At 37.4% G+C, this 13,768-nt stretch overlaps 1 protein-coding gene across 2 annotated transcripts in view; it reads right to left on the bottom strand.

Annotated features, from left to right (window-relative positions):
• Positions 1–13,768, bottom strand: part of LOC126354192 (N-acetylneuraminate 9-O-acetyltransferase) — a 254,852-nt gene that overhangs the window by 58,796 nt on the left and 182,288 nt on the right. For both annotated transcript variants that reach the window (XM_050003647.1, XM_050003646.1), the window contains 2 exons: positions 7,364–7,533; positions 5,754–5,990 (listed from right to left, as the gene is read on the bottom strand). In XM_050003647.1, the coding sequence (XP_049859604.1) occupies positions 5,754–5,990; positions 7,364–7,533 (407 nt within the window). The remainder of the gene's footprint in view (positions 1–5,753; positions 5,991–7,363; positions 7,534–13,768) is intronic.

The following is a 13,768-nucleotide window of genomic DNA, read 5'->3' on the forward strand; positions in this document are numbered from 1 at the left end:
TCATTATTGCTTAATTATTTTTGAGAATGCTGACAGCAGGGAAAAGGGCCAGTAATTTTCTGTCTTCTGCATTACCTTTCCTAAGCAAAGGTACAACTCTTGCCTGTTTTAACTCTGGAAATGTCCCTGATGTGAAGGATTCATTTATTATATTTGTTAAGGGGCCTTGTATAATCCCTATGCATTGTTTCAGTACACACATTGGTACTTCATCGAAGCCTACTGACTTTTTATTTTTCAGTTTTTGAACAGTTTTATTGGCTTCATTCTCTGTGGTTTGAAGTAACATCACTGTATTTACTGCAACATTATTTACAGGTGTTATATTTGTTTTGGGAAATTTTTGCTGAAACTTCTCTGCAATACCTGAAAAATACTCATTTACATAGTTTGCTAAGTGTTGTGGATCATTTATTACCTTACCCCCCCCCCCCCCTCCCTTAGCAGTATGTTATTCAGCAACTGTTTTCCTCTCCCCATTTCCTTTTTTAGAACATCTCAGACTGTTTTGCTTTTATTTTCTGCATTATATATTATTTTCTCATTAAATGACTTTTTTGCAGCAATCAGCACACCTTCCTATAGATCTTTTTGTATCTGTGATAGAAATTTAAGAATTCTGGACCATTGCGAATCTTTTTCATGGAACTGAGGCGTTTAAGTGTTTGAGAGAATTTCTTAATACATGCTGTTATCCATATGTTTTTGTGAGATGTCTATACGGACATACATATTTTTGGAAATGCCTTTTCAAAGTTCAATTTAAACAATGTGGAGAATTTAGAGAATTTCATATTCAAATTGGTTTCCTTACACACTTCATCCCAACTTCTTGTTATTTGACAGAGATGGTTTGATAGTCCGAGATCACAGCTACATCATATTTTTCCCTGCCCATATTTGTAGCCATATGGTCGGTCAATTACTGATGCAGTCACTGTAGTATCCCTTGTTGCACTATTGACCAATAAGGACATGCCAAAACTTTGAAGGATGTTTACGAAGGTGCTGCTGGATTCATTTATGATATTAGTGCTGATGTTAATGTCCTCACACAGAATTATGTTGACCTTTGTACTTGAGACTTTATCTAGAACTTCTGTTAATTTATTGAAAAAGTGTCCACACTACCACTGGGAAATCTATACACACGCACAAAATGATTAATTTCTTGGTGATATCAAGCCCTGTTAATGCAATAGCTGATATTTCAAAGTGTTTGTCTTCACTTACTGTAGTAAGGTCATGTCTTGATTTGAATTGTGTTCCTTTTCTTACATAAATGCATGATCCTCCACCCCTTGAAGTAGTTCTGCAGTAAGAGTTTGCCCTTTCATACACTGATAATACTACACGTTGGATTTCTGTGTCTCTGTACCAGTGCTCAGTAATGCAAACTACTGCGCAGTTCAAATATTTGAGCTCAACTTCTAATAGTTGTATTTTATTTTTTTGAAGAATGCATGTTTTGATGGAGGATTGTTAAGTCTGTGAAATGCTCCATGTTACTGTTTCCAATGGTTTGTTTTTCTTTGTGACAACTGGTATGTGTGACGTTTGAAGTGTTAAAATCTGTCTTGTGAGTGATTGTTTCAGTATTTTTTAAACTGCTGGAGATACTCTTTAGGCAGGGGAACCTGTTGTCTGGATTTATCCTAAAAAAGATTAGACAATTCTCTGTTCTGCCATTACCACATGTGAGATACATTTTCATCTCAGAAGATATGTGCAAAAGATTGAAATGGAGCATGGTAATACCACAATAAAAGTGCTGTTTGTATGGTAAAGTCAAAATTATTGGACTTTATATGGGAAACAGAACAAATGGAACCATATAGTGTGATATTTTACCTTGTGTTAATTATGTTTCATGTTTTAGATATCTAGTGAACTCGTGGGAAAATGCTTCCAATGTTCTCTGATATATTGAAGCTCCATGACATTTTGGCATATAAATCTTGAATAACTGCAGCAGACACATTATTCCATGAACCACCTGATGATGATGTAATGGTTATTCGCTAAAATAGCATTGACCTTCAGTAAGTATCAGATGTTAATTTAAGCTCTGTGCATGGGGGCAGCTGTAGTGCTCCGGTGTCAATTCTGTATTTAGTGTTGATTTTTTTTTCCTTAAGGAAATTCAATGTGCATTTGTAAGAGGTATGGGGTCAGTAATTTAGATGGATGTTTTATAAATTGTGTGATAATTATATCTTCGAATTATTAATTATATATATTTTGGAGTGAGAGAGTGTTACAAGAGGTTGAGAAAAAGAGCAACTACTATTAAGTAGCTCAAAGAGCTTTACATGCTAAAGAAAATATCTGCAACCATCCTAAGACCACTAAATGAATGTATTACTGAACTGAGGTAAGAGAATATTGGCTGATGAAATGATATGTGACACGATATTTAGTAGGCAAAGGTAAAATCTCATCATTCTTGGTTTTTCTGAGGGCATTTTGCAGCTGTCTAGCAGAACATATGCTACAATGAACAGTTGTCACAAATTAAAATTGTCATACCAGGATTGAAACCAGCTTCCCAGTCTTTTGTGGACAATGTGGTATCACTTGCACTACTTATGAACATGTCATAGATGCCTCATTGTTTCAATTTGTCACTTACTTCCTACCACATCTTCCGAGCCCACCTCAGCAATGTTACTAACCCAGTGGTAAGTTGAACTTTCCACTATCCTTCCTTCCTCCCAAAATTCTAATTCACCAGTGGACCAGTGAACCTTTGGTACTTAATTGCCTACATAATTTCAAAGTTGAAACTTCAAGCTAAGGACTGACGTGTGCACGGACAGATTATTATGGTGAGAGATCTCGTTTCAGATATTGGGAAAGTATGCAATTTTGACACTAATATTTATTGTAGTTTTGGCACTGATTACTAAATGACAATCGCTTTGCGAACGAGTGCTGATGTTCTGTGGCTGTAATCCCTTTCCATTTCAGAGCAGTCAGTGATGATATTAATATACACTGACAGAAAAAATTGCAACACCAAAAATAATTAATGTGGGGGTAATGAAATTTTGGGAACACATTTGTCTAGAAAACATACCGAAGCGAGTTATATTGCAAGATCACAGGTTAATATAACCACGAGAAAAGCCACTTGAAATGTGAAATATGCTGGTACATTAATAACTGGTAGAGCACTCTGTAGAGCATGATTCGTTACATCATGTATGTGGGCAAGTGTTATCACTTTTCTGTTTACAAGGTATGTTTGTCCCTTTAGTAAGCCTTGATTCTTAGATGGTTTCTTACAATTATGTTTCACTGTTTTTTCTAGAGAAACTGTTTTCAAATATACTCACAAAGATACCATGAAATATATTAAATTTTAAGTTAGCATCACGTTCCCTGTACACCTTATCTGTCTACTGTTGCAAGTTTTCCCTAAAATTTGGAATTATTAAATCATTAAGTGAACCCACTATTTTGGAAGACTGTTTTGCATTACTGTATGGAGTTATGCAGATATTGTAACTAACTGTGCATCATGATCAGACAGATAATACTTAAGAGGAAGAGTTTTTATGTTATTAAATTTATCTCGGTCTATAAAACATTATTTATCAGTGTGCAGCTTTCCTGTACTACCCGAGCAGGAAAATCAATAACTGATGTAAAATTGAAAGAACCAAGTGATACTTTAAGGTCAAGCTCTTTCAGAGAATCTATACTGAATTCCTCACAAACAATAATTTTCTGCCCTCTGTTTGACAGATAGAACAACAGAGAATCCAAGTTTTCCAAAAAAAAAAAAAAGAGCTGAAAATATCCCTAGGGTGACCTACTCGCAGCTACAACTATGAAAGTACTGGTATTTAGTTTAAGCTCACATGCACATGCTTCTATTTGTTGCTCTACATGATTTTTTTTAGTTTATAAATTTTTCAGATTATGATAAATTTTAATGTATATGGCAACCCCTCCTCTATAAATAGTGTCTCTACTTGCATGTGCTGGAAGTTTATAGCCACCTACATTTATCTTTTCCATGTCTGTGACTTTATGATGTTCACACAGGCATAGTCTATCTACCACCCTCAGATTCTAAATCATCCAACCAAACAAGAAGCCCATCTACTTCTTTTCTTGATATTCTGATGCAATATACTACCATTTGTTTTTCCCTGTGCTTTTATGAGAATCTTGTGATAGCTTAACGTCTCTAGTACCTGTCAGTCTGAGCTTCTCATTAAGCTTATTTGCATTCAATGTTGGATCTTAGCATATTTAAAGCAAACCTGATTTGCAGCCTCGTAATGGGTGAAAGTTGAATAGACAATCTTTCACATGCAGAAATTTGCCTTCCAATTTTCATTTACGTTGCACAACTCCTTCTCAGTGTTGTGATATTTTTCCCATTAGAGTAGTTGTAAAAAGTATTAAGAGACAAAGATCATAAATTATGTTGTGAATATAGTATTAGTGAGAAATAAAGCACCCCTGATAATAATTTTAAGTGAAGCCCAATGGGGGGTTTCTGGCATTGCTTGTCTCAGGAGGGATATTCAGTAAGTGTGTTTCAATAGGTGATATTCAATAGGTGGGTTTCCACAGTAGAAAACAGAAGTGAAAGTTTAGTATTCACTTATTTTTAAAATTTTATTCAGTCTAGTGCTAATAAGCAAACTTAAAGTTTGAGAATTATTTTATGATACATATCTTTCATCGGGGATTTATTTTGTGGTTATAGATGTCCAAATTCATGAGTGGTAAAGAGCTGGAGAAACTTCATGTTTATAACATAAAAATGAAACAGAGTTTCTCCTGGCATACAGAATGTTCAAATAACTTACGGGACTGCACCCAGGTGACATTTCTAACTGCCAAGATTTCAACAGGTACATCCCTGTCATTTTCACCAAAACCAATGCCTCCAGAGTCAACTCCCATAACAAACTACTGAAGGCAGTTACTACTGTCAAACATTACACAGCGATGCTTGAACAACAACACCAAAAACAATGAAAAGCAACAACAATGGGTGAGCATCCACACTATCAAGAACCATCACCTTACTCTTGCGTACAGAAGCCACTGATTTACTCATCTGCATATTGCACACAAAGCTGGTTTGAAACACTCTAAGTATGGAAAAAGTCTTCTAAGACTGATGAGCTGACGTACACACTGGTACATACAAATGACAAATTACAAGACTATAAAAGAATACATGGCATTATTTGTACAACAGGGCCTTGCTTGAGCAGGTGGTGCAGATATTCTTATGAGCAGGATGTCAACCTAGGCTGAAAAAGTGCCGCTGATACACTTGCTCTTGTCTCTCATTGGATAACACTACAGGCAATTATCGTTCAACAATAGCAATCTGTTTTTTACCTACCATGCCCCATAAAAGACATGCACCACAAGAAAATCAATGCAGAGCCACATTAATCCTGAACTGGATCAAAGGACTTTGAAGAAAAACCCAAAGACATGGGGTGCAGCTGTCACATGATCTCCATCCTATCGAACACAATGGTACTACTGACAGTAATACATGCATTCAGTATCCAGTTCTGGCCAATTTCCTCAAGTGGTGGACCGTAGGTCAGTGGTAACGGATCACGATGACTTTACAGTCCTTTCAGTATCTCATGCCACAAGTCAATTCCATGATGTATATGTGTGTCTAATTCAACTGTTCATGAATAAAGTAATGCATAAAAACTTCTCTCGCAGTGTTGCTAAAGTGATGTAAAAAAGATTATACTTACCTCTGACATATAGAGTACTGTGATAACAGTAAAAAGACCCACCATCTTCAGAACCAAATACAAATAATGAAGGGGATTTGTTTCAGATGAAGCAGCTGTTATTTGGGGTGGCAGAGCCAGTACCAAATAAGCCATTAGAAACCAGAATGAAATTAAAGGCACGAAGTAGTAGAACTGGTATGGCCTGTTCATACAGAGACAAAGCATCACAGTCATGAAGTTGAGTCGAAACAGTACCTGAAACATTGTAAGTTGTATTAATAACTTATGCAACTGAAAGAAAATGCGATGAACCTATAAAAGTAATACTGGTTCCCAGAATAGTCTGATAATATAAGCTTTACCAAAGAAACAGTCACTGGCTTTTGTTGTTGGATTTAACAAAATTTAATGCATGGCTGATATGATGTGCTTTAAAAATATCTATCTCATATGAAAGCCAAAAATAATACATTTTTATCAATTTTTTTATTTGGTTTTTATTCCTTGCTTTCAAAGTGTCATATTTCATGTGAGAGCTGTAATACAAGGTAACACATTTCTATACCAAAAAACATTAAATATATCAAAGGGAAATCCACTTTCAGAGATTACAATGAGACTGGCCCCAATTTTCTTCCAGGAGATAAAACTATAATGCTGCTGATAGCACATACAAAGTATAATCAACTCTATCTTTTGGTATGTCCAGTTTCATCCTCTTGGAGGAAAGAGAGAGAGATTGGGAAAAGTTAAGAAGGAGATGCAGACCAATCTGAACCCTAGGATGAGAGGAACCAAACTCTTCTGAGGAGAAGTTATTCATGTTCATGTACCAGAATGATTAAAAAATTAATTTTTCAGTGTGCAGAAAAATGTGCACTATACTGAAACTTTCTGAATGACTAAAATTAAGCTTCTGACAGGTCCTTTTAACATGTAACCTTGTCTTTTGGCAGTAATGCTTTTACAAGTTTAACTATCACAGGCAATGCGAAAAGTGAAGGATATTGATTCCAGGTGCCAGCCTGATTCACAATGTAATTCTAACTTGAGTTTTCATTAATGGGCTATCAAACAATGAAGTTGTTAAGTGCTGGTATTGTGAGCTGTATTCTCAGAAGAAGAAAACAGTTCAGTCATTTGTGTCCAGAATCACTAGGTTTTTACTTGTTGAGTATCAGTCCTAACTGGCATACATATCATAACTAAATTTCTTCACAAGTGTTATTTTCACCAGCACTGTCATCATCATCATCATCATTTCAAATAACTAGGAGTACTAGATTTCACTGATTCCCGATATATAATTTGTGTGTAGTGCATATGAAGAAGAATGGCACCATTTTCTCCCATAGCTCTGGTTGTTATTTCCAACTGTAAATAAAAGTGCAGTTCCCAATATATCTGAAGCAAAGAAGAGGGACTGAAATGGCCATTTCATATAGAGTGTGTGGAATGGTTTTACATATAAGGAAAAGGAAGAAACAAATGCAGAGGAAGAAACAAATGCAGAGGAATGAATAAAAAATTAAAAGAAAAAGTCATCAAGACATGGAATTAATTAAATCATCCAACAGTGTAAAACAATATGGAGATCAAGGCACATAAAATTTTATTAAAATACAAACCTGGAAAAAGCGTACTATTCCTGCATCCCCTCTTTGCCAAAAGTAACAAAAATGACCATATCCAGATAGAAACAGATAGGCAGAAACGAGGACACGGATGTGCATATATATTGGTAATATACGACTTGCACCTGTCATGTGATAAATAAGTATCACCAACTGCATCCATCCTATAAAAGTAATAAACACACATTGTAAAGAAATATTAAGTTAGGAGAAAAGTTTAAAAAACTCTCTATTTGCACTGGCTAAAAGGTGTAACAGACTGATGATAATCATGTGGGGGGGGGGGGGGGGGAGCATTTATGACCAGTAGCTATCCAACTTTGGTATGTTATTGGTTACAGAAAAAACAGATTCATTTTGAAACACAATTTTTCACTTGCATGAGAAAATTTAATTTTGCTCAGTTGCAATCCAAAATTTACCAACAATGTTTGGGGTTACATTTCTGGATTCTTCAGTATAGGTCTAAAAATAATTTGTTATAAAACACAGAGATGAACACATAAAGCCTTGTTTGCATGATGATTATATATATATCTCCATTACTTAACAGATCTTTTCAAGATGTCTGCAAGAGAGAATGGGATTTTTAACATCACTGACTTCAGTAATTCCGAACTTTTATTTAAAGCAGATAGAGATAGATAGATATATACAGAGGGAGGGGGGGAGGGAGGGAGAGAGAGAGAGAGAGAGAGAGAGAGAGAGAGAGAGAGAGAGAGAGAAATATAAAAACATACTGGACAAGTATGTAATGCTGCCTCATTCATTTTATTCTTGAAAGTACTTTCCGTCTCCTTTACGCACCTGGCTTACACATCACTCATCAGGTCTTTTCTTCTATGTGTGGTCTGTCAGGTGGGCACATTCATCATTTCACAGTTGCCCACCTAAAGGTAAAATTACTGTCCATTCAATCAAAGCTTTAATTATGAAATGGAGGGAAAGTTACACTGTGTCTGTGAATACCATGAGGAGGGTAATCAAGAACTTTCAAAGCCTACCGCAGCTGAACAGTCCATACAACTTTTTGACTGATATACTAGGCAGGGATGGCCACGGCGTGCCCAACTGCATGCGTGTACAGATGTGCTCCACGCGTGCCATCCAGGGCAAGGTCCACCTCGCCACTACTCGGCTTTCCTCGATCTTTCGCAGCACTGCTTGGCATGGTGCGACATTAGACCAGCTGTGTGATGTGACATCTTTTCATCCGGCATAGGGTGCGTTAGTTCATTTGTAGTGGCAGCCATGTTTACTCCTCGCTATTTGTAAGCGATTTGTAGGAAGTTTTTAAGTACTGTACAGTAGTTGTTGCAATGGAACTCACACTCACAAAGAGGTGGGGTAGTGACAACGCCACAAGCCTTCAGAGCTGAATGGGAATTGCAATATTTTTTCGAAGACAAGATGAAAATTCTCAATGTCTATTATGCACTCGCTTACTCGCCGGGCACCGCAAATTTGCAATAGAACAGCATTATAACACCACACACAAAGAAATTAATGATTTAGTTGGGGCTGATAGATCAAACAAGTTGGCGAAATTAAGAAGACGTAGTGTTATGCAGTGAGACGGACCGAATGTGAGTACCCCTTACAAATCTTTGTGTTTCTGATGTTTGTATTTGTACATAATTGTCGTTAGAATTCGAATTTAGAGTTCACTCAATTTTTGTTTAAGCCCGTAACCAAACTTGTCTTTAAGAGCAAGCTACATAATAGCACTCAAAACTGAAAGAGGGAATAAGCTTTTCAGTGATGGTGATTTCATAAAGGAGTCTATTGTTGAGGTGGCGGAACTCTTGACGCCACTGGAAGTAAAGAAGTTTAGTCTTTCCAGACAGACAACAGCGGATGTCTACAGGCAGATAATCGATAGTGCCTGCAAGTTTATTGCATTCTCGATTGCTTTGGACGAGTCGACCGACATTTCGGACACAACACAACTAGCGATTTATGTTTGTGGAGTCGACACAAATTTGCATGTCACAGAAGAACTGTCAGATTTAGTACCAATGAAAGACACAACGAAGGGTACCGACTTACTAAAAGCAGTTGACAAGGCAGTTGAAGCCGTTGACCTGAACTGGAAAATGTTAGTTTCAGTCACCATGGATGGAGTGCCAGCAATTCGAGGGCTCAAAATAGGCTTGTAGCACTGTTGCGTAAGAAACTAGGACGATCGACGTAAGATTTGTACGGAATCATTGTTTTGTACACTAAAAAGATCTCTGTGCTAAATATGCAAATTTGGAGCACGTGATGAAGTTGTTAGTCACCATAATAAATTTTTTTAAGTCGCATGGCTTAGTACACCGTCAGTTTCAACAGTTTCTCATGAAACTGAACGAAGAGTACGGAGATGTTATTTACCATTGGGAAATACATTGGTTAAGTCGAGTGTCATGCCCCAAGAGATTTTTCAATTTAAGACTCCCTATTGTTGAGCTCCTGAAGGAAAAAGGAAAGGCAGGGTCAAAATAAGAAGATCCAAAATGGATTGCAGACCTCGCCTTTTCAGTTGATCTCACTGCACACTTTAACGCTCTCAATAAGACTTTGCAAGGTAAGAAGGAGCTTATTTCTGATCTGATGAAAAAAGTAGATGCATTTAATAAGAAACTAGCATTGTGCAATGAACAACTCATGACAAAGAATACCGCCCATTCCCCTACGCTCTCTAAAGTCAGAGAAAACGCAACCTCTGACGAATTCGTTTCTGTGTTGGAGAAACTACAGGCACAATTTTGTAATCGTTTTCAGGACACTGCCAGTCTGACATCTGTTCTTGAACTATTTTCTAGACACTTTGCCCTTTCAGTTGAAAGTACCCCAGTGCGTTTGCAAATGGAATTGATCGATCTGCAGTGTAATTCCCGTTTAAACGACAATTTTTTTTACGACGGCTTTCCTCGGGAATAGTTTCCCCATCTCCACAATGAGGCTGCTAAAGTTATATCAATGTTTGGATTGACATACGTGTGCGAAAGGCTTTTTTTTCGATTATGAAACTAAATAAGTGACGATTACGTGGCAATCTGAGTGACGAAAATACGAGAAACTGTCTACGTTTATCCGTGTGGCATCAGTTTGTGCCGGATATGAACTTTATTATGTCTACAGCGAAGCAAAAATAATTAAATTAATGGTGATAATTTTGTTGTATTTGTCATATGTTTTGTTGAGAATTGTAGTTATTGCAAATTCTGTACAGTAGTTCCAGGTAATAAAGTTTGCTTGTTTCATATGTAGTTGGAATCATTTATTCCACACCATACTGCATGCTGTAGACTACTTTTACGTCCGTTTCTATATCTCAGCTTAAATGTTTTAAAAATTTTACAAGTGATGATGTGAGAAGCACGATATTGTTGGTGTAATGCAGTTTCAAACCCAGCGTTATTGTTATTTTTCTGTAGGTGTACCAACAGCCAACAAAGATTCAGTATTGCTCAACATGATGTGTTGTACAGAGCTTAATATTATCAAATGTCGTAATATGAAGCCACATGCTAGCAGGGCGGTATTTTTTACGCGAATGCACTGTCGCATGCAGCGTGTCCGTAGTTACGCGTGTCCGTAGTTACGCGCATGTCAGCTGGTGTGGTAGTGGGGGACATGTGACGTCAGAAGGGAGCGATCCGCACGCGTGTGAAAGCTCGGCATGCGTGCATGCACACGTGCCGCATTCTTGGTCGTCACTAGAGTGTACTTTGGAAGAACAAACAACTTGTTGAACCTTTCATGGATAGATACATAAAAATGTTTTATCTGAATGTAGCTTGTATCTACCAATTAGCAATTATGTACAGAAAGATCATGTGCTGCTAACAGATTAGATTAGATTCATTTTTCGTTCCATAGAGCCAAAAAATGAGATGATTCTTGTGGGTATGGAACATGTCAGGAAGTATTACATGAAAACATAAAACATTTGAATATGATATTTACTACCCTGATCATTTGTCAGGAGATTGTCGAATTGGTGAATACAATGCAGTAAACTGGAACAGCTAATATTTACAGAATTAACACACTGTCAGAATGAAGCATTGTTATGCACTATTAATAAATTTATCATATACAAAATACCTAATCTTGACTGTTGTGAGCAAGTGCTGTCAAAACTGACATCTAACAGGCATGTTCACTTAAGCTGGCTTAACAGTCTCATATTCATCTATAGAGTAGAAGGAGCTGCTTATCAAAAAGTCTTTCGAACTCTGTTTAAACCATGCTTTATCTGAAACCAAGTTTTAAAGGTTGTTGGCAATTTATTGGAAATGTGTGTTCCTGAATATTGAACCCCTTTTTGGACCAAGGTAAGTGATTTAAGGTCTTTATGTACATTGTTCTTATTCCTAGCATTGAGCTATTGGTTGCAAACATATGTATTTCTTGCAACAAATTTAAGTAAGGAATAAATATACTGAGAAGCAGTGGTTAGCATACAAGGTTCCTTCAACAAGTTACTAAATGATATTCTTGAATTTACACCACAAATGATTCTTATCACACATTTTTGCACCCTAAAAACTTTTGCTCAGTTTGATGAGTTGCTGCAGAATATGATCCCATATGACATAACAGAATGAAAGAAAGGAAAGTATGAATTTTTTTTTTTTTTTATATTTATATCTCCTACAACTGACACCTACCCCTATGAACCATGGACCTTGCCATTGGTGGGTAGGCTTGCGTGCCTCAGCGATACAGATGGCCGTACCATAGGTGCAACCTCAACCTGATGACAGACCGGACAAATGTGTGGTTCCTGAAAAGCGGCAGCAGCCTTTTCAGTAGATGCAGGGGCAACAGTCTGGATGATTGACTGATCTGGCCTTGCAACACAAACCAAAACGGCCTTGCTGTGCTGGTACTGCAAACGGCTGAAAGCAAGGCAAAACTACAGCCGTAATTTTTCCCGAGGGCATGCAGCTTTACTGTATGATTAAATGATGATGGCGACCACTTGGGTAAAATAGTCCCCCATTCGGATCTCCGGGCAGGGACTACTCAAGAGGACGTCGTTATCAGGAGAAAGAAAACTGGCGTTCTAAGGATCGGAGCGTGGAATGTCACATCCCTTAAGGGGGCAGGTAGGTTAGAAAATTTAAAAAGGGAAATGGATAGGTTGAAGTTAGATATAGTGGGAATTAGTGAAGTTCGGTGGCAGGAGGAACAAGACTTCTGGTCAGGTGACTACAGGACTATAAACACAAAATCAAATAGGAGTAATGCAGGAGTAGGTTTAATAATGAATTTAAAAAAATAGGAGTGCGGATAAGCTACTACAAACAGCATAGTGAACGCATTATTGTGGCCAAGATAGATATGAAGCCCACACCTAATACAGTAGTACAAGTTTATATGCCAATTAGCTCTGCAGATGAGGAAGAAATTGAAAAAATGTATGATCAAATAAAAGAAATTCTTCAGATAGTGAAGGGAGATGAAAACTTAATAGTTATGCATGACTGGAATTCGGTAATAGGAAAAGGGAGAGGGAGAGAAGGAAACGTAGTAGGTGAATATGGACTGGGGCAAAGAAATGAAAGAGGAAGCCGCCTGGTAGAATTTTGCACAGAGCACAACTTAATCATAGCTAACACTTGGTTCAAGAACCATAAAAGAAGGCTGTATACATGGAAGAAGCCTGGAGATACTGACAGGTTTCAGATAGATTATATAATGGTACGACAGAGATTTAGGAACCAGGTTTCAAATTGTAAGACATTTCCAGGGGCAGATGTGGACTCTGACCACAATCTGTTGGTTATGACCTGTAGATTAAAACTGAAGAAACTGCAAAAAGGTGGGAATTTAAGGAGATGGGACATGGATAAACTAAAAAAACCAGAGGTTGTAGCGTTTCAGGGAGAGCATAAGGGAGCAATTGACAGGAATGGGGGAAAGAAATACAGTAGAAGAAGAATGGGTAGCTTTGAGGGATGAAGTAGTGAAGGCAGCAGAGGATCAAGCAGGTAAAAAGACAAGGGCTAGTAGAAATCCTTGGGTAACAGAAGAAATTTTGATTTTAATTGATGACAGGAGAAAATATAAAAATGCAGTAAATGAAGCAGGCAAAAAGGAATACAGACGTATCAAAAATGAGATCGACAGGAAGTGCAAAATGGCTAAGCAGGGATGGCTAGAGGACAAATGTAAGGATGTAGAGGCTTATCTCACTAGGGGTAAGATAGATACTGCCTACAGGAAAATTATAGAGACCTTTGGGGATAAGAGAACCACTTGTATGAACATCAAGAGCTCAGATGGAAACCCAGTTCTAAGCAAAGAAGGGGAAGCAGGAAGGTGGAAGGAGTATACAGAGGGTCTATACAAGGGCGATGTACTTGAGGACAATATTATGGAAATGAAAGAGGATGTAGAAGA

The sequence above is a fragment of the Schistocerca gregaria genome, chromosome 3, assembly GCF_023897955.1.
Source record: "Schistocerca gregaria isolate iqSchGreg1 chromosome 3, iqSchGreg1.2, whole genome shotgun sequence".
NCBI classification, from domain to species: domain Eukaryota; kingdom Metazoa; phylum Arthropoda; class Insecta; order Orthoptera; family Acrididae; genus Schistocerca; species Schistocerca gregaria.